The sequence below is a fragment of the Apiospora hydei genome, assembly GCF_038363865.1.
Source record: "Apiospora hydei strain CBS 114990 chromosome Unknown utg000006l_segment0_segment0, whole genome shotgun sequence".
NCBI lineage: Eukaryota > Fungi > Ascomycota > Sordariomycetes > Amphisphaeriales > Apiosporaceae > Apiospora > Apiospora hydei.
The window spans coordinates 4,777,702-4,801,174 of record NW_027117365.1 but is presented as its reverse complement, the minus strand read 5'-3'; the positions used below and the strand labels follow the sequence as shown (position 1 = coordinate 4,801,174).

At 53.5% G+C, this 23,473-nt stretch overlaps 9 protein-coding genes across 9 annotated transcripts; 3 read left to right on the top strand and 6 right to left on the bottom strand.

Moving 5' to 3' along the window:
• Positions 1–37: 37 nt before the first annotated feature.
• PG997_008762 (uncharacterized protein) lies at positions 38–760 on the bottom strand (the record flags this gene model as incomplete). Its single annotated transcript, XM_066813077.1, has 1 exon — positions 38–760. One exon carries the CDS (start codon positions 758–760, stop codon positions 38–40), a length of 723 nt encoding a protein of 240 aa, XP_066668419.1.
• Positions 761–1,507: 747 nt separating this feature from the next.
• Positions 1,508–2,534, bottom strand: PG997_008761 (uncharacterized protein; the record flags this gene model as incomplete). Its single annotated transcript, XM_066813076.1, has 2 exons — positions 1,508–1,847; positions 1,942–2,534. The coding sequence occupies 2 exons, from the start codon at positions 2,532–2,534 to the stop codon at positions 1,508–1,510; spliced, it is 933 nt and encodes a 310-aa protein (XP_066668418.1).
• A 1,427-nt stretch (positions 2,535–3,961) lies between these two features.
• On the bottom strand, positions 3,962–5,365 carry PG997_008760 (uncharacterized protein; the record flags this gene model as incomplete). The annotated part of the gene is made up of 3 exons (XM_066813075.1): positions 3,962–4,396; positions 4,486–5,052; positions 5,108–5,365. Coding segments are annotated over 3 exons (1,260 nt in total), but the record flags the coding sequence as incomplete, so codon positions are not given.
• A 626-nt stretch (positions 5,366–5,991) lies between these two features.
• Positions 5,992–7,022, bottom strand: PG997_008759 (uncharacterized protein; the record flags this gene model as incomplete). The annotated part of the gene is made up of 6 exons (XM_066813074.1): positions 5,992–6,215; positions 6,269–6,353; positions 6,410–6,534; positions 6,582–6,707; positions 6,773–6,859; positions 6,911–7,022. 6 exons carry the CDS (start codon positions 7,020–7,022, stop codon positions 5,992–5,994), a joined length of 759 nt encoding a protein of 252 aa, XP_066668416.1.
• Positions 7,023–8,800: 1,778 nt separating this feature from the next.
• Positions 8,801–10,072, top strand: PG997_008758 (uncharacterized protein; the record flags this gene model as incomplete). Its single annotated transcript, XM_066813073.1, has 6 exons — positions 8,801–8,962; positions 9,025–9,162; positions 9,215–9,538; positions 9,587–9,654; positions 9,722–9,804; positions 9,855–10,072. 6 exons carry the CDS (start codon positions 8,801–8,803, stop codon positions 10,070–10,072), a joined length of 993 nt encoding a protein of 330 aa, XP_066668415.1.
• Positions 10,073–11,633: 1,561 nt separating this feature from the next.
• On the top strand, positions 11,634–13,673 carry PG997_008757 (uncharacterized protein; the record flags this gene model as incomplete). The annotated part of the gene is made up of 2 exons (XM_066813072.1): positions 11,634–11,803; positions 11,870–13,673. 2 exons carry the CDS (start codon positions 11,634–11,636, stop codon positions 13,671–13,673), a joined length of 1,974 nt encoding a protein of 657 aa, XP_066668414.1.
• A 257-nt stretch (positions 13,674–13,930) lies between these two features.
• PG997_008756 (uncharacterized protein) lies at positions 13,931–15,334 on the bottom strand (the record flags this gene model as incomplete). Its single annotated transcript, XM_066813071.1, has 4 exons — positions 13,931–14,932; positions 15,021–15,141; positions 15,170–15,202; positions 15,273–15,334. 4 exons carry the CDS (start codon positions 15,332–15,334, stop codon positions 13,931–13,933), a joined length of 1,218 nt encoding a protein of 405 aa, XP_066668413.1.
• Positions 15,335–16,308: 974 nt separating this feature from the next.
• On the bottom strand, positions 16,309–18,664 carry PG997_008755 (cytochrome P450; the record flags this gene model as incomplete). The annotated part of the gene is made up of 8 exons (XM_066813070.1): positions 16,309–16,693; positions 16,732–16,835; positions 16,896–16,981; positions 17,068–17,409; positions 17,501–17,563; positions 17,764–17,924; positions 18,066–18,378; positions 18,559–18,664. The coding sequence occupies 8 exons, from the start codon at positions 18,662–18,664 to the stop codon at positions 16,309–16,311; spliced, it is 1,560 nt and encodes a 519-aa protein (XP_066668412.1).
• Positions 18,665–20,461: 1,797 nt separating this feature from the next.
• PG997_008754 (uncharacterized protein) lies at positions 20,462–22,371 on the top strand (the record flags this gene model as incomplete). Its single annotated transcript, XM_066813069.1, has 5 exons — positions 20,462–20,557; positions 20,617–20,752; positions 20,815–20,993; positions 21,326–21,684; positions 21,741–22,371. The coding sequence occupies 5 exons, from the start codon at positions 20,462–20,464 to the stop codon at positions 22,369–22,371; spliced, it is 1,401 nt and encodes a 466-aa protein (XP_066668411.1).
• Positions 22,372–23,473: the final 1,102 nt, after the last annotated feature.

The following is a 23,473-nucleotide window of genomic DNA, read 5'->3' as shown; positions in this document are numbered from 1 at the left end:
ATAGGGGATGAAAATTGCTCAAGCCTAAAGGCGACTGCTACACAATATGTGCAACCGATCCTTTCCCATCCGTCTCGCTTAGCACCTTTCTAATCTCCCGCTGGCGAGTGAGCGCCGGAAGCCCCGCAACCGTCCGTCCGCTCAGTGCGTCCCGGTGAAAGTGCCGATTGATGGGGCTGAGCTTCTCCGCAAACCCGGGCTCCCTCGTCTCCTCGATCTGGGAGTACAGTGCCGAGACGTAGAGCATCAGATACATCTGCAACGAAGTACCATCGGGCGAGTCCAAATAAGCCGCGATGAGTGAGTCGGCCAGCGTGGCCAGCGGGGGAACGAAGTCATTATCTTCCTGTGCCTGGGCCTGGGCAGCGAGCTGGCCGACGGGGACCTGCCAATAGTCCGCCGAATGCAGCACGAGTTCCGGCTGTCGCGGGACTATTTGGGACGGAGGAGGCGGCGGCCAAGGCCGAACGGGATTCTCGACCCAGTCCGGGGGCAGCAAGCGGCGCATAGTCCCCTGGGGCATACTCAGCCAGGGTACTCCGACCTCCTTGGGTCGGGATGTTAGCGTAGTCCATCCTTGTTGCAGCAGCACTTCAGCTGACTTGTCGATCGACGAGACCACGAGATTGAGACTAAACAGCGTCGTGTTCATGCCGTAGTACCCAAGCGCATCCTCGCACCAGACGACGCAGGGTATGCCATTCTGTCGGAGTACGCGACAGGCGGAATACCTTGCGTCTTTGCTGGTAGGAAAGACCATTCTGTTGCTCGAGAGAGAATCAGATTGATCAGTTGTCGGTGAAAGGTCGTGCTCAGGTGGATATATCGTTGGAAGTGTGGGGATGGAAGCCGCGGAAAACCATTCGTTCAGTGGAGACAGGAGCTATTGATCTAATGGAAGTTGCAGCCTACCGTAGAGATGTACATAATGTAACGGCCTCTAGGCATCATCTTTAAATGGCTGCTGTCCCTCCAGCTCCTTGACCAAATTCCGGGTGTTTTCTAGAACCAGGGGCAAAGCGCTCTGTCAAAAGTGAGAAGACTCAATTTTCTTCAGGGTTATTGCTGGTTGTGGGTTCTCGGAATGTTGACTTGACAGCTTAATTGGGATTGGCGAAGTGGGATGCCCAAACCAAACCCCCACCCTCAGGCTTAAGGAATTGACACGGCGTGCAGAACCCACGCATTGTGACATCTTGCCTGACACGAGGGTCTTCTGGCATCACAACAACCATGTGGAGAAAAAAAATGCAGTCGGATCTTAACTAGAACGTCTACATGAACCAAATGAACTCCTAAACAATTGATTTCCCGTAACAACGCCGATCCCATCTGTATCCAAATACCGATGTAAACCCCATTCAAAAACCAAAAGTATGTACCCAGTAGCCGATTATCTCTAGAGCAGGAGATTATGAAAATAAGATATACGTTGATATAAATGGTCATGTCGCAGCGACAACAAATGCAAGCACATTCGAAGCGGGTGGATGGTTCGGTCGGATGCTTAAAACGAGGCCAGAACAGCACCTACGATTCCAGCAGCCGCCACAGCCGCCAAAACAGAAGCACCACTCTTTCCAGCCGCCGACTGGGGATTGACGCCCGTAGCGGAACCACCCAGGTACCAGGAGCCAATATCTGTCAGCTCGCCATCGTTGTTCAGCATAACGGCGTTGGGCCCAACGTTGCTAACCTTGGACCGGAACGAGCCGAAGTAGCTGTAGCGGGCGACGCTGTCGAGGCGGTCGAAGTACTCGCAAGTCGTGTTGAAGAAGCTCTGCGTCGTTGACAGGTCCTGGTTGTCCCAGTTGTACTCGGTGATCCATTGCGTGACGTTGGGGAATCTGTGGGAGAGGGAGTCGCAGTTAGCAGCCTACCTCTCATGTCCAACATAAGAGTTTGGTGAATGCAAGGAGAGTAAAATGTAGAAGAACCTACGAAGCTGACAAGGAGCCCATGTGGCTGGCCAGTCCCTCGAAGCTGCCGTAGAAGTGGATGGGCAAGAAGTCGAAGGTGCAGTTCTTGTTGGCGACCTTGGCGCACTCCGTGGCGAAGTTCTGCGTCCATTTCACGCCGCGGTCGCTGCCCGTGACGGCGGGCATGCCGAGCTTGACGCCGCGCTTGGCCAGGGGCTCCATATTCGTGACCCAGATCTGGGCGGCCGACTCGGGATCGAGGTTGCTGCCGCCGCTGACGGCGCCGTCGGGCTCGTTGAAGCCCAGCACGTGGGAGATGTTGCGGCCGCCGTCAAGCTGCTGGTTCACGCTGTCGAGGAAGGTGGTGCCGTCAACTTTGCCCCACATCATGGGCACGAACTCGAACTTGTCCTGCGGCACGTCGGCGAAGGAGGGCGCCGGCGTCATCTTATAGTTGTAGTACCACGTCAGGTCGGTGCCGGGCTTGACCCAGATCTGGCTATCCTGGGGCCATTGCTCGTTGGGGACAAAGACGAGGCCGCGTTTGTTCGAAGCGGATGCCGTTGCTATCGAGGAGCCGAGGGCCAGGAGGAGGAGCTGTGCGGTTTGCCGCATTCTGGCGACGGGGATTAGGTATTACGAGGTCGCACTCTGAGAGGTTGGAGGCCAATGTTACTCTCTCTTGACCCGGGGATCTAGACGTGGAGGTGATCGAGGGATCCCTGGTGCAGATCAACCAAATGCGTGGAGGCGGTCGGTCTTGCAATCAATCTTCAACTCTTCGGCTTTGAAGCGAGCGGTATTGTGACGAATCACTAAACGACAGGAAAAATACAAAGTCAATGTATTTCAGAGAACGAGAGGATGAGGATTGCACGGCCGAGAGAACCGAGCAAGAAGAAGAGGCGCTCCATGGTGTTTTGTTGGTCGATACGGCGGCTGCAGAACCTGCTCGTTCGTACTCGACCGAATTGATTGATTGCATTGCAGTTGCATCTAGCCCTCTAGCTTCAGGGCGCCCACTGCCCAGGCAGCTGAAGACTGGGGGCGCTTGGGTTTGGTTCGGCGCCGCCCATAAGTCAGGTACAGCCAGGCGGGTGCGGAAGAGATGGAAGAGAGAGGAGACCGTCAGGACGCAAGGGTGCGCCGCAGGCTCGCCTATCAGGCCTGCCGAGAAGGCATGATGGTTGCATGTTGGTGGGCAAGTTGGGATTTGTTTTTTCTTACTCGTCATTGCTGGCTGCGGCTAGCACCTTGGCTGCTTGGCCCGGGAGCAATACGACGCCTGCTAGCGCCACATCATTTCCACTTTCCGCTTTGGTCCGCGGCTTTGCGCACCTAAAGATAACCGCTAAAGTTCTGCATCTAGATCCATTTAGTGGACAGGGCTCGATAAGACAGGTTCGTCCCATCCCGCTTCAGTTGTGCTAACAATAGAAGCAACTGCGACTGCCGACGCCAGCCATGGCCTGTTGCTTCAGATGCTGCCCTCTACAAATGATGTAAAATACCGTAGGAAACCAACATCATGTCGGGTTTCTTAGAGATGGCTTGCAGCATTTACTCTCCAGAGGCAACTGATGATTCTCATAACCCAAGCTCTAGCCCGGTCCTTCTCGGTGTTCGATTCAGGTGCAGCCAAGTGCGATCCACTGATCAAGCGCGCCAACATCTGCCATTGACTCGGCACCAAAAGCCGAGCTAGCCTAGGCAGTAGCTGCCTCGCTAATTGACTGCCGGGCCTGCGAGAGAAAGAAAAAGTCGTTGGTGAAGATATTTCAATGCTACGAGTATTTCACGTATATTCGAAGCTGGCGGAACGGGTTCCGAAAAATTTTCAGAATGCACATCCATGTTGTAGATAGAGGCAGCAGGTAACTGGTAATCCTAGCCGTTCCTGTCACGTCAGCTCCAGCTAACCGGCGGATCGCGCTACAGCTTTCCCTGGCGCCAACTGAGTTCTGACAATGACAAACGCCTGTCAATTTGCCTGCTGACATGTGTTTCATCGCTGTGAGGCATAACCCAATTGCACCAGCCAACTACATACTCAACAACGTCCGCATTTTTTCCAAGGCCTCCTCTTTATGTGGTTCCAACTCAAGGCCACCTACATGGGCGAATGTTCGGCCCAGTGCTTCGTTCAATCTCTCTGGATTGAGTCCCACAGCCTCATCTTGGCCACAGAACAGGAGGCCTGTCTCTCTACCGGCATCAATGATACGCTGGCATCTGGGCCGTCTGATTACATCAAACGCCCTGAACGCTGCATTTATCTCTCCAATCGATGATATGTTGCCCAGAAGATGGCCCAGAATGAAAGCGTCCTCGACAACCAGCCCAGCACCATGGCCTTGCCAGGGAGTTGTCGCATGGGCTGCATCGCCGATGATGCAGACTCGATTGTTGGCATACGTGGGCGTGGATTTGTGTTCCCACACAGCATACCCCTTTGGGTCTTCTTGGCCCAAGATGATCTAAACACGAGTAAGCTGTACTGTATTGCAATGCAACGAGACCCAGCAGTTCCATTGAAACCATCTTCTTGCGCGGCACATAGACTTACCTCAATCATACCCTTGGCCACAGAGCCTTTATACCAGCTTTTAGGAATTGCATCCTCAAGCACCTGTCTTGACACCGGTCGCTTCCGGTCGGTCGAGAAGTTCTTGTCAATGACCGCGATAATGCACTGAACCATGGTTCGGTTCTCCACGACGCCATGAAGCATAGCTGCTCCATCGCCAAGCCAGGCATACTGGCGATCGACCTTGAAGGACTCATCTCCGAGTGCCACCCTGGCCTCCTCGAAAGGGACCATGTGTCTGGTGTCCCACCAACCAGCAGGAGAAGCCGCGTGCTTTTCTGCTTCTTCTCCTACGACATGGTTTCGGACGGAGCTGAAGATGCCGTCTGCACCAATGACAGCATCGAATTGAGCGTCCGTGCCGTCTTCGAACGAGACGGTGACTCCGCCTTCTGTTTGTCCGACAGACTTGACGCGCTTGTTGGCGTGGAGAATATCTTGGGGCAGCAGTGAAAGAAGGGTCTGTAGAAGCGGAGCACGGTTCATGGTGAGACCGGCGCTGACTCCAAGATCCGAGACGAGGGCACCTGCCTCAGGTCCCGAGCCCTGCTTAGGTATCAGTACAATGCATGATGATGTTAGGGCTAGAGGCGCTACTGACAACTACAAGACGGGCTGCATCCAGTTCCACGGCTCCTGCCTGAGTTTTCAACAAATCAATGGCCGAAGGAATGATGTTATCGAGGGCTTCGAGCGCCAGAGGAGACAGCCCTACGCCGCCACCCCGTTCAGAGAACTGGGAAGACCCTTCGTAAACTTGAACATCCACGTGAGAATGCTTCACGAGAGCAATGGCCGTCGTGATCCCAGCGATACCACCGCCGATTATACCGATGCGAATAGGGCCAGTCATTATGGGAACTTGAGTGGAAGAGATCGGTGTGGAAGAGGATAACTAAACCGGCCGTCGGGAGGAAGAACAGAATGCTGCCGTAGGATAAAGCTCCGAGAAATTGATCAACATCACACAAGCGCCTTTCTGTGGTAGCATTCGGAACAATTGTGATGTGATGCACACTTGTATTGATGGACCAAAAAGGCAAGTGGACTTGTGTTATGCAGACTTGTTATCTATTTTTAACACTTCATCCAACGTACGACCACATTTTACCTACTTGGCAATGATCGTCACATCCATGGAATGGTGCTGCATATAACACCCTCATTCGTGCATAACATCTACATCGCTAGCGTTGCTCGGGGGCCTGGAGGCATCTATTATGTTAGCAAGAGGTAGGTAGTATTTCGCCTAACCCTGCCTGGTAATTCCTGCAGAAGCCGTCATCAAATATCACGCACGCACGTGGTATCAGCTATGGAATGCGGCGTCAATGACTGTTGGGGCACCACCCAACCAATTCACCCGAAAGGGAATAATCATGAGATCCTCTCGACGTGTGCGCGCTCCTTTATGTGATATTCCAGTCTGCAGTAGAGCACCCCCCTGCCCAAGATGCCCTACAGTAACCTCGCCATCTTCCCTACTCACATGTGCTGCTCCTCGTTCATCGGTGGTCTTTGGAAGTCGGGACTTGTGGGAACCCTCCTGGAGTATCCCCAATGCTCAATGGAATCCCACACAGCGCATTTTGCCCTCGCGTTTGACTGCGCTGCTGGCTGCGATGCTTTGGGATCGTCCCAATAAAAGGAGATCAGAGCAGTATTGCCATAGCACATGATAGCTTCGCGCAGCGACTCAACACAGTGATCTGGTACCTGTCAGCAAAGGAACATCGCACTCTCTGTCTAAGTAAGCACACACCGAGATGAAATTGAAGGTATTTTTCCTCGGATTCCGATAGGTTCGGGTAATACCTGTCTTTGTAAATATAGAACCGGAGTTGGCGCTTTGTTGATTGATTAGTCAATATGCGTTGTTCAAGACGAGCAGGGTGCTGCTTACCACGCAGTGAAGCTCGTGGTATACACCAATGCTCGCAAGATATCCACCTCCCGTTAAGCGTGTCACATTGTCCAGCGACTCGCCTGCTCTCTCAAGCTCTTCCACGGTCGCGTTGAAGTATGCAGCTGCGCCATGATTAGCTGCCGTTGCCTATTGAGTAGTTACCACTTACGCCTGATCAAAGCATCCCATGCCTTGTCATTCTCGGGCGTGGGCACGCCTGCATACGTTCGGACGGCATCAAGACTGTGGCCACCTCGGTCTTTCACTTCGTACTGAACGAACTGTTGAATAGGTGCTTCATATCACGTAATGTTAGAATAGGCTATCCAGGGTGTCGCACTCGGGTTGCTGGTTACATACACCATGTTGACCCTTCGAGGGCTTTTTGACTCGTTTCCGATTTCAGATAAGCCAGCCGAGTTGCGATCAGAATAAGAGCAAGGAGGACTACGTGGAGTAGAGCAAAATACAATCGAATAGCTTTCGTGGTTTTCGTACTGCGATTTCTCTCCCCTCGTCTCAGGCTTCCACCACCTAGAAGTCCAGTCGATGGCTGTTCATCGTCATCAGCCATGCTGTGGGCCGAGGACGAGTCTCTTGGGTCAGTCATGGCGAAAGGTATCTGCAGGGTGCTCAGCAACGAGAGTAGAAACAAAAAGTGAAAGTCGGAGTTCGAGATATAAGGGGTGTCAGCCCTTTGCTTAGCATAAGGAATATGTCGATAATGAAATGTGACAGAAGGCGCCAACGCTCTAAGCTGGGGTGTGGTTCAATACACCATCAGACGTTGACCAGTCGTGTTAGTTTCTAAATAACCGCCAGCATTAGGCTGTTGGCCGGTAGTAAGACGAACAGGTTACAGTTACAATGTCACCGTACTTTACAACATGAAATTGTGACATGACGCCAGTCACTTACTGTTGCATGCATGGCATCTGTAAAGCACCCAGTGCTCGGTGTGCTTGCCAAGGAAGGCAGTGTTCGATGTACTGTTGTTGAAGATGGAAATATCTCCAACACAAGCCCCTCTCGAACCTCTCGGCCCACTCGAGCAATGTCACACCACGTATCTACCAATCATACCTCTGAGATCAACATTTGTGCTACCTACATAGCTAATATACAACTAGCAACCGCTTCAGGATATCCCGCCAGCGGAACGAAGGAAACATGGCCTTACAGTAAGAGAACAATGGTAGATAAATAACCTTCTCTCGTCCACATTATTCCTGACTCTAGTGCCGACATTAAAGAGATTACCAAACTACCACCTTTCAAAACATCCTGCCCATACGTGTATTCAAGCCTTTCCTCTCTGACCAGCCCAACATGATCCCGATCAGAACTTGCTTGGCTGTTTTCGCACTCGTCATGGGTCCAACACTTGCTAGTCCCGTGTCCCAGAGTAAGAGTTCACTTGTGACCCAGCAGTGGCTCTATGTTGACACCCAGAAGCTTTAGTTGCTAGGGACCAAGTGTCAGCAGATGATATTCCCATGCCAGTGGGAGTCGAAGAGGTGGCAATGGTCTATTTCAGTACGCAATTCTTTCAAGTCTACATGGAGTCAACCTAATAATGCACAACAGAAGCAGTGAACGTCACGGCGAAACCAAATGACACCAAATGAGGACATTCCAATTGCCGCGCAAGATGGCCTTGGATTGGGGATGAGGCCGGGATCAATCACCGGGAGGTGATCTACATCATGTACACATATCTTTCCAATAAATGGGCCACAATAAGCAAGTCCGTCCAAATTACAGCGATGCGTTGTTTCAATGCCTTTGAGTGACTCCATATAGCTTTACCGATCTCCCTTTTCCTGCATTGGGCCCGCTACACAGGACTCCCCCGCGGGTCGAACTAGGGTCAAGTGGCGGATCGGTCCGTAGCAGTCTCCATTGTGAGAAGTGAACCAGCTGGTGGTGTATCGTATGCCACAAGTTACATGTATGCAATCGTCCAACAACACTTCGTCCCACCCTGACTCGCTCCGTTGGTCAGCACGCCAAGCATATCTCGGCGGCAAAGCGCTCGATTGGGATACCTAATCAAAGTCGAGTTCCCAACTTCGAAGGTTGATTAGCCCGCATGGACTTTGAGACCTTGCCAATAGGTCGTACTGCGTACGGCACAGCTCATACAAGGAAAGGCGAATAACACCGGTATTGCAACCCACCTAGAGTTGGAGTACTTTATGCATCATGATCCTCCGAATCCTTCGATGCCTTGTTTGCAAAGGCCATGGTATCGCAGATCCCTGCCCTCAGGCTCTCTTGCTTCCTCTGACATCCCAAGGAGCTGTACTTCTTTCATCCGGAACATCAAACGGGACTTTCTGAGTTTGCTTTCTCCCACTACGACTCTCACATCTGCTTTCCACCAAAATGGCATTCGAGCAAGGCTATTGGAGCACTCCGGAGCATGTCATTACGGCTGCAATCGGCTTGTCCATTTTGGACATCACATTCCTTACGCTGCGGTTCATTGCTCGACATAAGCAGCGACAGCCTCTCAAGGTAGATGACTGGATCTTGATACCAGCAGCAGTATGATCGCCTCATCTAATCTTGTCCTCTACGAAGCTATCAGTAGCTAAATATGCTTCCAGTTGCTGACTCTAGGAATTTCCATTGCCATGGTGTATGGAGTTTCGCGTAAAGCAATCGGGTATCCTTACGAAATACCTCCTGAAGCCCAAGGCAACGCGCTGTTTGTCACCACTGAGCAAATCTCTCTTGCAGGGCAGGTACGGATGTTTGACTTGTAACTCGATGTCCCAAGACTAACAAAACCGACAGATCCAATGGACCTTTTATCTGCTTCTTCCTCTTGCCTTGGGATGCACGAAGATGAGCTTCCTTTTCTTCTACAAGAGAGTTTTCGCAATTGACCGGACTGGCGCCACCAATGTCTTGTTGGTTGGAATGATCGTCCTGGTCTCCATGTGGATGACGGGATTCTTCCTCACGTCACTATTTCAGTGCAAGCTCGAATTTGGGGCTGCATGGGAATCACCCATTGCCCAAATTCAGCACTGCATCAGCCAGCCGAAGCAGGCTCTCGCTCTCACTGTCACAGACTTCATTACGGATATAGTCATAATCAGCATCCCTATTCCATTAGTACGAAGCAACTCCTCATTAAAATGAACAGTGTTAACTTGTCCATAGATTTGGCGTTTACATCTGAAGCCTGCCAAGAAGGTTGCTGTTACCGCCGTGTTTCTACTAGGAGCAGTGTACGTTTTTCAATATATTCTCTATGGCGTGGTTCCCCCACTGACTATTGATTACCAATCCATATAGAACGGTTGCGGTTTCCTTATTTCGTCTGGTTTTTACTGCAAGACTTGTTCAATTTGGTTTCGATCCCAATTCGGATGCCACCTGTAAGTTGATTCCGACTCTGGATCCCGAATATTTCTGACTCCCGTGATAGTATTGATTACATCCGTCCAATACTGGGGAATAGTGGAGAGTGGTGTCGCAGTATTTGCGGCTTGTTTGCCAACCCTTGCGGTTTTGGTCAAAGGCCGGTCTTGGGACCCAGTCGCCAACATTGCGAGGAGCCTTGTCAACTTCAGCAACTCAAGCCTTCGGCGCTTAAGAACAAAGACTAGCAGAAGGAATATTCCCGACACATATTCCTTGGACTGAGATTCTACAACTTAGATCATGTCCGGGAGGTGTAGTTCGATGGCGGTGCATGTTATCCATGGTTGACGATTGGCTATATTCTTTGAAGAAATGGCAGAAGGCTGATTCTGTAGCAACACCAATTAGGAGGGACTATTACAAGCACACTACAGGTAGCATAATATAGGAGTACACGGTGCAAGAATCGTACATGCCGTCATGACCAATACCACAAGGGGCATAACCTCAGTCGGCCTGAATAGAATCTGATTGATGGGATCTTTTCCTTTCTAAGAGATTCATCTGTTCATGTGGTCTTTCTCATCGCCTCCCACTCCTATGCTATATACACGCAGCTGTCTCTCTGTCCCCGAGATGTCTTGGTCACTTCTTGTCTGTCTTCTTATTCTGCCCAAGGGGGTCCAAGACCCTTCCCTTCCACTTTCCTGTAGCCACCGAGAAATCTGATAGCTTTCTCCAATTCCTTTCTGGTACATGGTACGCTCCGCTGCCTGATGCGTCTCCGCAGCTTTGCCCTTCGTGGCTGGGGTGGAATTGCCCTTTGTCTCGTCAACTGCTATTCTCGGTGACGTATACATGATCATGCTACTTACATTTGAGGACTTCTTCGTTGAAAGAACATGTGCCCAAGACCCGGCATGTGCAAGCATGGTGTCTTGAGATGCGGTGGAAACTCGAGACTTCTCTTCTTGGGAGGAGTTGGGAGAAGGCATGATGGGGAGTTCAAACCGATGTTGTTGGGTGGTGTTTATGACTGGACGAGAAGGCAGATGCTTTGTTGAAGCTCCAAATGTGATCTATTGTTTCCTATGGGGATATACAGGAAACTTTGGATGGATCACTGGGTGAAGACATGCCTCTATATATCAACGGAAGATGTTTGCAAAGTGGAGGATTGGGTTACTCATAGCTGGTTGCTAGTCGCAGTTCCAATGCAACAGCTCCTGAGTCAACTCAAGACAGCAACATTTACAATTTCCCTTTCAGGACATTGGATTTACACAGCACTGGCAATCAAACTCGTTCTAACACGACTGGTGCACCACCTGACTTGACGCCGGCCATGGCCCAGGTAGAGGCTGTGCATTCGTTGAATTGTTGTCAATTACAATTGCCCAGAACGGCATGATCGCCGGAAATGCTGGGTCTGTATAGGTCTCGTGTGCTAAACAAGATGTAAGTTGACTCCGTGATGCGTTGCGACCCTATCAGGCAACGCCAGATCGAGCCTCTCAACTTACAAAACCCCCCTTTTGGCTAGCCCCAACCGCCTTGCATTGGGTTCCCAGGAACGTCATCGTGGATCGACCGAGCTAACCCCTTTTGGGTTTTGGAAATTCATCTTGTGGCAGGGGTTTGCATGCGGGATGTGCTTATATTCGTCCTCTGATTGGCCAAAAAAGTTCCCATCTCAGGCAGCTATCTGGGGAGGGAACCTCTTCCAACAGTTGCTACTTTCTTCAAAGCTGCACATCTTACTGACCTACCATCACTCGCATACCCATAATCTATACTACTACACCTGACAAGTCCACAAGAGTATTCGTCAACTACCCCAGTCATGGCCGGCGTTGCCTTCATCCAGTGCACTGGCGAGCCCGTACAGCTGCAGTCAGCACGTATTCCCCCGGCCGTCTGGGAAGAGAAGAAGCCACAAATCATCAGCCTCTTCGAAAGACATACCCTGAACGACGTCATGGAGAAGATGGCGGAGGCTGGCTTTAAACCAAGGTACGTTGGGCTGCCTTGAAAGCTCGCACTGGGCGAGCACCTGCAAGCGTCTAATCCAGATCAAAGCCGTCGACAATACATCTATCAGCTTCAGCAGTGGGGGATTACCAAGTATAAGGCCAATCAAGGCAAGAAATGCGACACAAACGATGCCCCCAACAGCAAGCGCAAACATGCCGCCATTGGCGACACGCATGACGGTGGCCAACACCCGCCATCATCGTCACCATCATCGCAAGTCGCGTCTCCTAGCAAAAGACCCAAGGTGGCAGCTCATTTCGTGATCGGCCCAGACCAAGAGGTAGACGAGACGGAAGTCGTGATCGAAGAGCTCCGGCGACCAAGCCCCGCCACCGCGGTCCGCGAGTTCTGGAAAGCTGTGTACACCTCCAAGCCCAGCTGGTACGCCGGCAAACGGAACCCGGAGACCGCCCGCGCCGTCTCCCGGCTCGCCACCGCGGCTCGGTCGCGGCAGCCGCAAGAAAGCAGCGCATGCGCATGCGCATGGGACCACCTGACCCCCGCCAACATCCAGCTCTACCTCAGGGACATCGGGGAGTACCTCTGCGGGATCGGACGGGGCGAAGAGGCGTTCGACCTCTACGCCCTGATGCTGGAAGGCCCCCGCCACCCCTGCCTCGGGGGCGTCTACATGACCGTGCTGCTGTCGTGCGTACACTCCGTCAACAGCCCGGAGGAGTGCCAGTGGGTCGCGTCGTTTCTACAGAGGTTCGACGCGGGTGCCGCCGAGACTCACCACTCGGCCACGTGGGACGCCCTGATCCTGGCACGCCTGTTCTTGGCGAGGAAATTTCTGAGGTACGGGTCGCACGCCGATGCGCAATGGCACGCGAGCGAGGCGCGTCGGCTCAGAGAGAGAGCCTTTGCATCGCCCAGCTACAGATCTGACAATAAATGGAGCACCTTGAACTCGGTCCAAGATGGATACTCCTTCGAAGTGAACAAGGAGTGCGACACGGCCAACGAGGCATCATGGACAAGCAATGAACTCGCACGGAGAAGGACTGGGTGGGACTACTCTCTACTGACCATAGAACTGGACTTGCTCAAGTCGGAACTACTCAGCCACAGCAAGGTCATCGCAGAACGCGGGCTGGACGCAGCACTCTGCCGAGCCATCGGCGGCGAAGACGAAGCGACGGGCCAGATCACCCTCTCCGCCGTCTTCTTCCAGCTCCTCTGGCGCACCAAGTTCGACGAGCTGCCGCAACACCTCGGGTCGGCCTGGGCCGAGGAGACGCGCAAGGCCTTCCACGGCGGGCCGCGCTACATTCCGCTGCCCAACTTCGTGGGCACCTGCTGCGACATCCTCGCCCGCAAAGCCTTGCAGCAGCACCAGCACCAGCTGGGGAGCAGCGCCGCCAAGGCCCTGGCGGCCTGGCGAGACAGTTTACGCGACCTCGATCTGGTCGGCATCGTCTCGCGTATGGACACCCTAGAAGTTCACTCGCACTTTGTGCAGTGCTTCTGCGATCGCGAATCCAGTTCGCGCTCGGAGACGCTAAGCAACCTACGGGAACCTGGTGACGACTACTACAGCTCGTGGTCTGATCTGATAAACTCGCTCAATAGGGAAAAGGCTCCCGCCAAGCTATCTTCGTCACAGCAGCAGCAGCAGCGCTCGCTGCTACAAGGGAGTATGGGGCGTCTCAATCAAACGCTGGGATTGCCGTGCCGGTCGTCACTCGCGTCGTACCGGAACATGGTTGAAGCTGGACTAGGAATAGACAGGAACAGACGGCGAACGGGGCGGGACAGGCGTAAGAGGGCAGACGACAGCCTGCCTTCGAATATGCTTGCTATGGAGGATTTTAACCTTTCTATGGGGAGAATCAGCTTACTGGGTTAGTGCTACGGAAGAGCGTAGATTGTAAGCGCAAGGGATTATGAACACCATTTCTGAACATTTCATGGAATCGGTTAGGCATTATGTCCAGTAAAGGTCATACCAATGGCATTGGATATTCCTAAAAAAAAAAAAACGTTTCTACATGCAAGAAGTTGGACACCAGTGAGTTTTTTCAGTATGGGAAACAGTTAATCGCTCTAATCATTTTCATATACATAAACCCACTAGATACAGCAAAGTAGCCACGCACCAACTCATCATTGCTCATTGACAAACAGACCCGCCATACCCATACCCGTACCAATACACATGCTCGTCAGCAGAATCTTCTTCTTCTGACGACGGCACTCGCTCAGACCCGTGACGATCTGGCGGGTACCCGTCGTGCCGAGCGGGTGGCCCAGCGCGATGGCGCCGCCGCGGGGGTTCATCTTGGCCCAGTCGAGGCCGAGCTTGTCGCGGCAGTAGACGGCCATGGTGCCGAAGGCCTCATTGAGCTCGACGACGTCACAGTCGGCGATGCTCAGGTTGTGCTGCGCCAGCAGCTTGGGGATCGCCACGGCGGGACCGATGCCCATGATGCGCGGCGCCAGGCCCGCCACCGTCGAGCCGACGTACTTGGCCAACACCGGCACGCCCAGCCGGATGGCCTTGGAGCGCTTCATCAGCACCACGGCGGCGGCGCCGTCCGTCACCTGGCTGGCGTTGCCGCCCGTCGTGATGGGGCCCCATTGCGGGAAGGCGCTGCGGATCTTCATGAGGCCCTCGGCCGTGGTGCCCGGGCGAATGCCCTCGTCGCGCGACAGCGTGACCTCTTTGAGCTCGCCGTCGGCGCCCTTGACCCGCGTCGTGATGGGCACGATCTCGTCGGCGAACCAGCCGGCCTTCTGCGCGGCCTCGGCGCGGCGGAACGACTCGGCGGCGTACGTGTCGACCTGCTCGCGCGTGATGCCGAAGTCGCGCGCCACGTTCTCGCTCGTCCAGCCCATGGCCATCATGGTGTCGCGCGCGGCCTGGCTGTGCTTGGTCATCTCCTCGTCGAAGGGCTTGTCGAGCGAGTCGCCGCCGATCGTCATCGACTCGGCGCCGATGGCCACGCCCACCTCGATCGAGCCCGCCGCGATGGCGTGCGCGATGTCGGCCGTCGCCTTCAGGCCGGAGCTGCAGAAGCGGTTCACCGAGGAGGCGCCCGAGGATTCGGGGAAGCCGGCCGAGAGGGCGGCGGCGCGGGCTTTGTAGGCGGCTTTGGCGTCGGAGACCTGTGAGAGGGGGGAGGATGCATTAGTCTCGTGTTCGTTGCGCAACCAGAGGGGGAGACTCCAAAAGTATAGCAGACGTAGTACGTACATTGCCGAAGCAGATATCCTCAACCAGGTTGGTGTCGAATCCGGCGCGGTCCTTAACCTCCTTCAAGAGAGCATAGGTCATGTACTCTAATGTTGTGTCCTTGGAAACCACCCTTCTTTCCCTTGCATAGCGGCGTTCGAATGGCTAACGTGATGACAATGTCGTCGGGGTTCTTGGAGGTCCTGGAGAATCGGTCATGTCAGTCAAGGTGCCCGGAGCTCGTGTTGGGGGGAATTGGAGTTGTCAACATACACCTGGGAAAGCCCCGAGCCCGGGGACAAGTGCTTCAGGATGGAACCAATGCGTTCGGTCATTTTGGCTGTGTGTTGTCGGGATTGAGTAAGGGGTGCGATGGGAAAGAAAATATGAACTGAAGAACTGAACGAGACCGGCGACAATGAGGACAAGAAGTTGCTAAAGGAAGATGGTACAGATAGAGATAGGTAGCGATAGTAAGCGACGAGACAACAAAAGGCCGAGGGTCCAAATCCCAAGATGCCTTGAATCTGGACAGTGGTTGAACAAGTGGGGCGTTTGGGGAAATCAGCCGAGGCATCGGCCTACTTCGGTTTTAGAGCCTCTGCCCCAGCAACCCAGCGCCCGGCAGATCGTGTCGGACCACCCCCAAATCTGGCTGTCTGCTCACTAATCACTGGAATCGCCCGCTAAAAGTCTGGGGAAACTGCTCTAGTCTGGCTGCATCTGGGGGCGAATCTCTCGGACTTTGATTTGCGAGCGAGCGAGTCTTCTGAAAATGTCCATACTTGAGGCGATCAAGAAGTGACTCTTCAGGCTCTTCAGGATGGACCTGAATAACCAGAGATGCCCTGGCGTTTTTGCTCTACTTTTTAGCAACGTATGAGTTTCATAGTGGGTTGAATCATTCGGTTTCTCTGCATGGGCCGCCGAGAACGCTTCTGATGCTCCACCTTCGCTGGGCAACTGGCAAGCCGTGCTGGGTAGACCTAGACCCGACTGTTGGGACAGACGACTGCTTGAGTCTTCAAGGCATTTTAATCATCATCGCTGCCAGGGCGCATGAAATGGCACATGCGCCATCAAGCACCAGTACATCCATACCTAATATTTTCTCATTATATCGCATCGTCGTCTAGTTGACAGCTGAGATCGCTTACAACAACTTTTAGCCAGCCCTTGGATAGGGAGTGATCAAATTGAATGGCCTGTTGAGAAGTTCAGTCTATGTCTGATGCCATAGCCTGTCCCAACTTCAGCTCTTATAAGTACATCTACGTGTGCATATACATACCCTCCAAATAAACCCCTCTCACTCCTTCCCAATCGTAACCCTCCGCTCCCTCCCCGCCTGATCCAGCATCCCCACGAAGTCCTCCCCATGCGTATCGCACCGCGCCTGCACAATCTCACGCACCCAGTCCCCGCGCGGCCGGAAGCTCGCCCGGAACGGCTTCGGCATCGTCACAAACCCCTCGGTGCAGTCCATGTCGTCGACGCGGCGCCGCTCGCCCGTCAGATCGTTGACGACGCCCGCCTCCACGTCAAAGGCCCACAGCAGCCGCGCCGCCTGGATGAAGAGGCCGTTGCGCGCGATGTTGCGGCCCGTGCAGATGCGCCGGCCGAAGCCGAAGCCGGTCTGGGGGAGGTCTTTGAGCGTGCAGTGCTCGTGGTCGATGATGCTGCCGTCGGGGTTGCTGTTGTTGGTCTTCTCGTCGGAGCCGCCGGCGGGTACTGCAGCCAGCGCTCGGGCTGGAAGGCGTCGGCGTCGGGGCCGAAGACGGATTCGTCGCGCGTGATGGCGTAGTGGTTGCCCATGACCAGCGAGCCCGCGGGGATCTGTTTGGGGAATGGTAAGTATGGTGAATGGGAATGATGCGATGTGATGTGATGACTTACGCGATAACCCATATACGTGTCTTCTCTCTTGGTGGCATGAGGAACACCACCCACTACTACCGGCCGCCATCGTAGGACCTCGCACACTGCAGAAAAAGGACCAGTCAGTATGATTCTCAAGGCATGAAGTATAGCCGTCCACTGTGAGTCAGGAAGATAAGTATGTAAATACCAATAGCATCAATATAAGGCAGCTGCGCGCGGTCCTCGAACGTCGGCAACCGGTCGCGCCCAACGACCCGATCCAGATCCGCCTGCGCCTTCGCCACAAACCCGCGCTCGCCCCCGCCCGCCGTGATGCACGCAACCACCATCCAATCCATCGCCACCGTCGACGTGTCCAGCGCCGCATCCGCCACGATGCCCAGATCGAACGCGAGCTCCTCGGTCGACATCCCGCGGGCCTCGGCGCTGCCGCGCATGTGCTTGCTGAAGTTCCAGCCGGGGTTCGCGAGCCCGCGCTCCAGGTTGCCGACGTGCAGGTTCCGCTCCAGCTGGTACAGCTGCTCCCCTCCTTCTTCCAGGGCGCCAGGCAGGCCGGCAGGCGGTTCAGGATCGGGAAGGAGTCAACGAGGTAGGCGCCCACTTCGCCGGTCCGGGCGAACTCGGCTTGGACGCGCTTGGCGTCTTGGAGGGATTGCTCGTGGCCGGTGCGGAGACGGTAGCCGCTACGGCTTGGGTGTTAGTGGATAGGACAGGACAATGTGGAGACATGGCAGGCATTGGCAAGCCACGGAAGGTTGGTGTTTGATGATCGGCTTACTATATCTCTAGGTTAGCGATCAGGATGGCAGAGGGGGCGTATGCCGCGATGGCAAGATGCGAGGCGAACTTACCTAGAGTAATGAATAGATAATGCTCGCCAGACCACGCTCAAAGTGGTGATGGAAGTCCACGCCTCTCTCTCCATGGGCCTTGGTATCCTCGATGATGTCAAACAGCAGCTGTCTCGACTCCATCTCCTGCACGGGCCGATAGCAGTTGGATGCTTTCATGTTGAGGAGAGGCGCCTCCATGCGCTGGTGTAGCCTAGATACGTGAACAGGTCTCAGCTCTTGAGTAATTACTTACTATCCCCACCAAGACAAGACACACATGGGGTTTTCCAACGCGTGTGTCCCAGTAGCAGCAGAAGAAGAAGGACGGTACGAAGAACGTGGCCTGACTTACTTGTACTGTGCGTCATACTGCCGCAACAACATGTGCATGCCCTTGGTGACCAGCTCCCCGGACATGACCATGCGGGGCCGGTCCGAGTACTGCGCGCTCCGGCGCGACAGGAGATCCTGGGCGGCCTGGTTCGTCGACAGGATAACCAGGGACTGGCCGGCCATGCTCAGGTGCATGACGGGGCCGTACTCGCGGCTCCAGCGGTAGAAGTGCAGCCACTGCAGGCTCTTGGGGACCTGGTGCAGGTTGCCGACGAGGGGCAGCGGCTTGGGGCCGGGGGCAGGCGGAGCCGCGTCGAGCGCGTCCAGAGGTGCTTGGCCAGCAGCAGGACGCAGACAGCCGCGAGGGCCAGGGGCAGGGAAATGAGAGACGGCATCGTTCTAAGGGAGATACCGGAGAAAGGTTACTATAGGGTTACACAAGGGTGGTGAGGGAAGTCCAATGAAGCTCAGAACGCCATGGACTTGGGGGCGAGGATGCGACGGTAGCACACATCCCTCCCTATCCTTATGTACAGCTGTCTGCAGGCAGTCCTGAACACTGCCCAGCCTTGGTACGCCAAGGTGAAAGAGGGGATAGTTCTGGACTCTTTTGGGCATGTTCATGTGTGTCGATATGACAGGTTTCATCTGTGGGTTGCCGCCACGTTCCTTTCATGCAGGACTCACAACCAAGATGCCAAACTCGGTTACCAACATCCACCCTTCATCCTCCAAAACCTCAAAGACCGATGCCCAATGAGATCATCCATGAATGCGGCGAGATTTCGCTTGAGGTGGTTGGCCAGCCCGCCCCTGGTCGAATATGATATATCTCCATAGGGGCATACGGAGGTACATCCGATGATCTATCATGAAAACGATCCTGCCGCGGACGACAAAGCCATGCCTCATGGCTGATGGATGCTCTACAATGTAGTTGATTAGTGTGAGCCACACACCGGCACTTCCCCGGGGTTGGATGGATGTGTTGCTCATTGGAGCTTCCCTTTTCAAAAATGGCCGCTCCGCTTAGGCATTAGGACGCATACACTGTCATGAAGGGAGCCTCTCATAGGTGGAGAAGTCCACGAGATATGTGTGTGAGTGGGGCCAAAAAGACGTTGACAAGGGGGTATTGGGGAGGGGTATCATCTATAGGCCAGGCCTCTCGGTTATTCGATGGCTTGCATTGCATGCAGTCGGCGGTTGCAATCAAGGCTTTCTCCTCTCCTTCCAAGAAAAAGTCCGTTTCCGCACCGTGTCCCGTCCGTGGGGGGGGATGACGGGGCGCTCCCGGATCTGGACTCCTGACGGATATCAAATGTCATCTCGGTTGATACTGCCTGAGATGCTGGGTAGAGCGCGCTAGGAAGGATCATGGTCTGGCAGTAAGCTAGTAAGAATCGTTTCCTGGTAAGCCTCTTTGCTTCTCGCCCAATCTCAAACCGCCGGTGGTTGAAGTGGCTGAAGTCAAGGCGCATGATCTTTACGTACTCGCAGCTCCCAATCGTGGATGATCTGGGCTCAGCTGAACTCCGTTGTATATGCTTTTTCTCGCCCCTATCTACTATTCTCCACTACAGCAGGATCTTGTCAGCACTTATTGGCCGTTGCCATTCAAGGGGCATTAATCGAGCCTATAATTAAGCAGGACCCCCGGTCTATGCTACGGCATACCCAACCACATGGCGCCGGTAACCTACCACCGGTCCCGCACGACGCAGAAGGAACGATCCCAAGCAACGATGCCCACCAGCAACCTGTTCGCATCATGGCTTGAGAGCTTATGCAATGCATGCGACCGCGGCTCGCGGCTCGCTTGTCTTTGCTTCCGGACCTCTTGGGTGTGATTGAAGCCAACCCGGCCGCGTGGCTACAGGCACTTAAGCAAAGTGATCAGTTGGCGCGACCGTCATCTACTGGTGATGGTTGACAGAAAAGAAAGCATAACAACGGCGAACTTACGCGCAACTGGCAACTGCGCTTTTGAGGCGGCCGCAAAGACAGCTGAAATGGCCCAGCGTTGCCACCTTGCCGGCTTCCGTAGGAATGAGCTGTCATAAACTGGTGATCAACCCCGACATCTCTCACATAATGGCTTTTTCCTACCTACTGTGAGGCTTACTACTAGAAATAAGATGATCTGATTATGCGTATTGGGATCTAACGTGGTGGTTGGGCAGAAAGTGATCGACACGAGATATATATTTGTTAAAGGGAAGACGCAACGCAATGCGGGCACTGACGACTGGACTTATAATGGAGCTTGATTGTTTTGGCCATATATCATTCGAATAGATTGGTCTCGGATACTTCTCCAGATTGCTGCAGATCACCCACTTGTCTCATGTTGCTCCGCTGCCCCTTCCCTTTGACTTGGTCAGAACACCACTTTTGATATCACATACTATCACAATGGTTCGGATCACGATGAAGATCCTTAGAGGCATTTTTGCATTAATCTTCTTGATACAGTTTGTTCAAGCTCAACAACAGATACCGCTTTGTGCAGTACGCTTGAAGCCCCTATCGCTTGGCATATGGCCAAATTAGCTTACTTTGCATAACAGAGTCAATGTTTAGAGGCACATCTCAAAGAGTCAAAATGCACAGCTACCGACTTCGATTGCATCTGCGCAGACCAGCAACTGCAGACCAACGTTGGGACTTGCACGCTGGGTAACTGCACTCTTGTAGAAGGGCTGGGTATGTCACTCGTACCACACACCAATATTGTCAGTTGATGTACTGATTCCCTCGTGTAACAGCGGCGATGAACGTCACAAAAACCATATGCAAAGAGCCAGTTCGAGATAACAGCATGACCACACCGATCGTCACTGCTGTCTCGGCGACTTTGGCTGTCATATTTGTGGCGATCCGCCTACTCAATGACCACCTTCGAGGGTCGTTGAACGTAGCCGACCTATGTGCGGTTCTCGCTTTAGTGAGTGACAATTCTCGACCTATTTTCATACGTCCGCGCTTGACTTGGTCTGACCAACTTTTGCTATAGCTATCCTCCATCCCCATGGATGTTTCTGAGTTTTACAGTACGGGCTACCCCTTTAGCTTCATGGGAACTCATAGAAATTTACCCAGTGTTCTAACGCATCCGATTTGCAGTGGTAGCCAATGGGTTTGGCAAAGATATCTGGACCTTAGACCAGCCGCGGATCAATAACGTCGTGAAGGTAAGCCAAACCGACCCCACAAATAATAGTAATCGATATGCCTTCCCACACGATCGAGCTTGGCTAACGTCTGCGAATCCCCCAGTGGACCTGGATCAGCGAATTCACCTACGTCCCCGCCATCGGCCTCACCAAGATCTGCCTCCTCCTCTTCTTCCTGCGCGTCTTCCCCGCGCGCCGCTTCCGGCACGCCTGCCACGGCACCATCGCCTTCGTCATCGCCTTCAGCATCGCCACCTTCACCGTCACCATCTTCAGCTGCGCGCCCGTCCGCTACTTCTACCTCGGCTGGGCCGGCGACACCGCGGGGACCTGTATCGACATCAACGCGTTCTGGTTCAGCCAGGCCACGGTTAATATCGTCACCGACTTGTGGATCATGGCCCTGCCTATCCCGCAGATCTTCAAGCTGGATCTGGAGCGCAAGAAGAAGATCTTTTTTGTGTATGATGTTCTGTGTTGGGCTTTTGTGAGTACCCTCTTGCTATGTGCCTGAGTAGGTCAGAAGATACGGTGGCTGACACTGGACATATAGGGTCACAATCTTCAGTATCATTCGCTTCACGGGTCTTGTCTCGTATTCTAGCACCACGAACCCAACATGTAGGTCACCGTGACATCTTCTTTACTAACCAACCCCCCTACTTTTTATCTTCTACTATACTTCGGCTTATGGAGACTGACACCACTGTGTCCACAGACAACAACGTCGGCGCCGCGACCTGGAGCGTCCTCGAGTGCAACGTCGGCATCGTCTGCTGCTGCATGCCGTACGTGCGGTCGCTGCTGAACCGCGTGTTCCCCAACTGCTTCGGCGGTACGTTCTTCAGCTCCGGTGGTGGTGGGAAGAAGGGACAGAAGTACCATACCATGACGTCGACGACGGCCGCCACCGCCACGTCGTCGGGGGCGGGCGGTGATGGGACTTCGAAGCTGCAGCAGCAGACGACTAACGCGACTGCCACCACCACAGAAGATGGGGCCGGAGGCGATGATGGACGGAAGTGCGGCTCGAGGATCTTCAATGGCGCGGAAAACCCATCGGGGCCCCGGGCGGCGCGTTCGGGTACGGTGGATACCATTGAGATGGCGCCGATGAATGGGTCTTTGGCCAAGTACCCTGAGTGGTAAGGCCGACGAGAGACATCATTATATCAAAAACGCTGAGAGGGTTGGGTCTAAACCTAGTCTTAGAGGCAGAATGTACCTACGGTTGATCAAAAAAGTGGTGATGTGCACATATTTCGAGGTGAAAAAGGGCTATAGTCGTCAACAAAATTTAGGAGATAGTCCATATTTAAGCACCTGGTATGCACTGCTGCTTCGAATTGTGTCGTTGGCCTAGCTCAATTTTGACCCCCTTGACGGAGACTGTTCCCTCTATCTTCCATTGCATTTCCTCCCGATCATGACTTGCATGGCTGAACGTCTGGATTTTAGAGGTTTGGTGTGCGAAAGAGTGCATCGACTTTCGATGTTTCTATGACATCGTCAAAATATAGATAAACTCGGGAAGAAGAACAGTAAATACGTTTTCCGGAAGAACCAATTACTATGTACTGACTGTCCCACAAACCCGGCCCATCCCGGACCATCCAAAGTAACTAACTCCCTCTCGTGTCATGCCCAATTCAATTCCCCGATGCTGTGTTTCCAGTTCTGTGACACGGGAACCCCTGCAGCCGAGCCTATGACACCTAGCCGTCTCGCGCGAACTCTGAGGGCCCGAGACATTCGTTGGTGAGACATGCTGAGCCGGCAAAAAAGAAACGAAATGGAAAAGTCAAAAGAACTGCCAGATTACTGTTTCCTGTATTCGCATAAAGGGTTTAATGATCCGTGCTCGAAACAAACAGCAATGTCTTCTTGGCATGCCTAATGACGGACGGTCTGTTTCTTGTCTTGGCAGAAACGACTGTGATCAAACAGAACCATACCATCGGCATAATTGACAAGCCCGCGCATACGAGAGAATGAGTCAATCCACTCAAGTTAGGCATTCAAAATTCCTGTTATCCTCATGGACCCAGTGTTTGACTCAGATTTGTTCTTCATTTGTGTGTTTGTGTGAGCTTGATATGTACAGGTATATCGTAAATATCCAAGATTTGCCATGCCATGCCATGCCCATCATGACCGCTGTGTGCTATGCATTGCAGCACCAACCCTTATTGTATATCGCTGGAGGAAATTTCACAAAAGCAAATATTAACGTAACAGGGCCCGCTTTCCC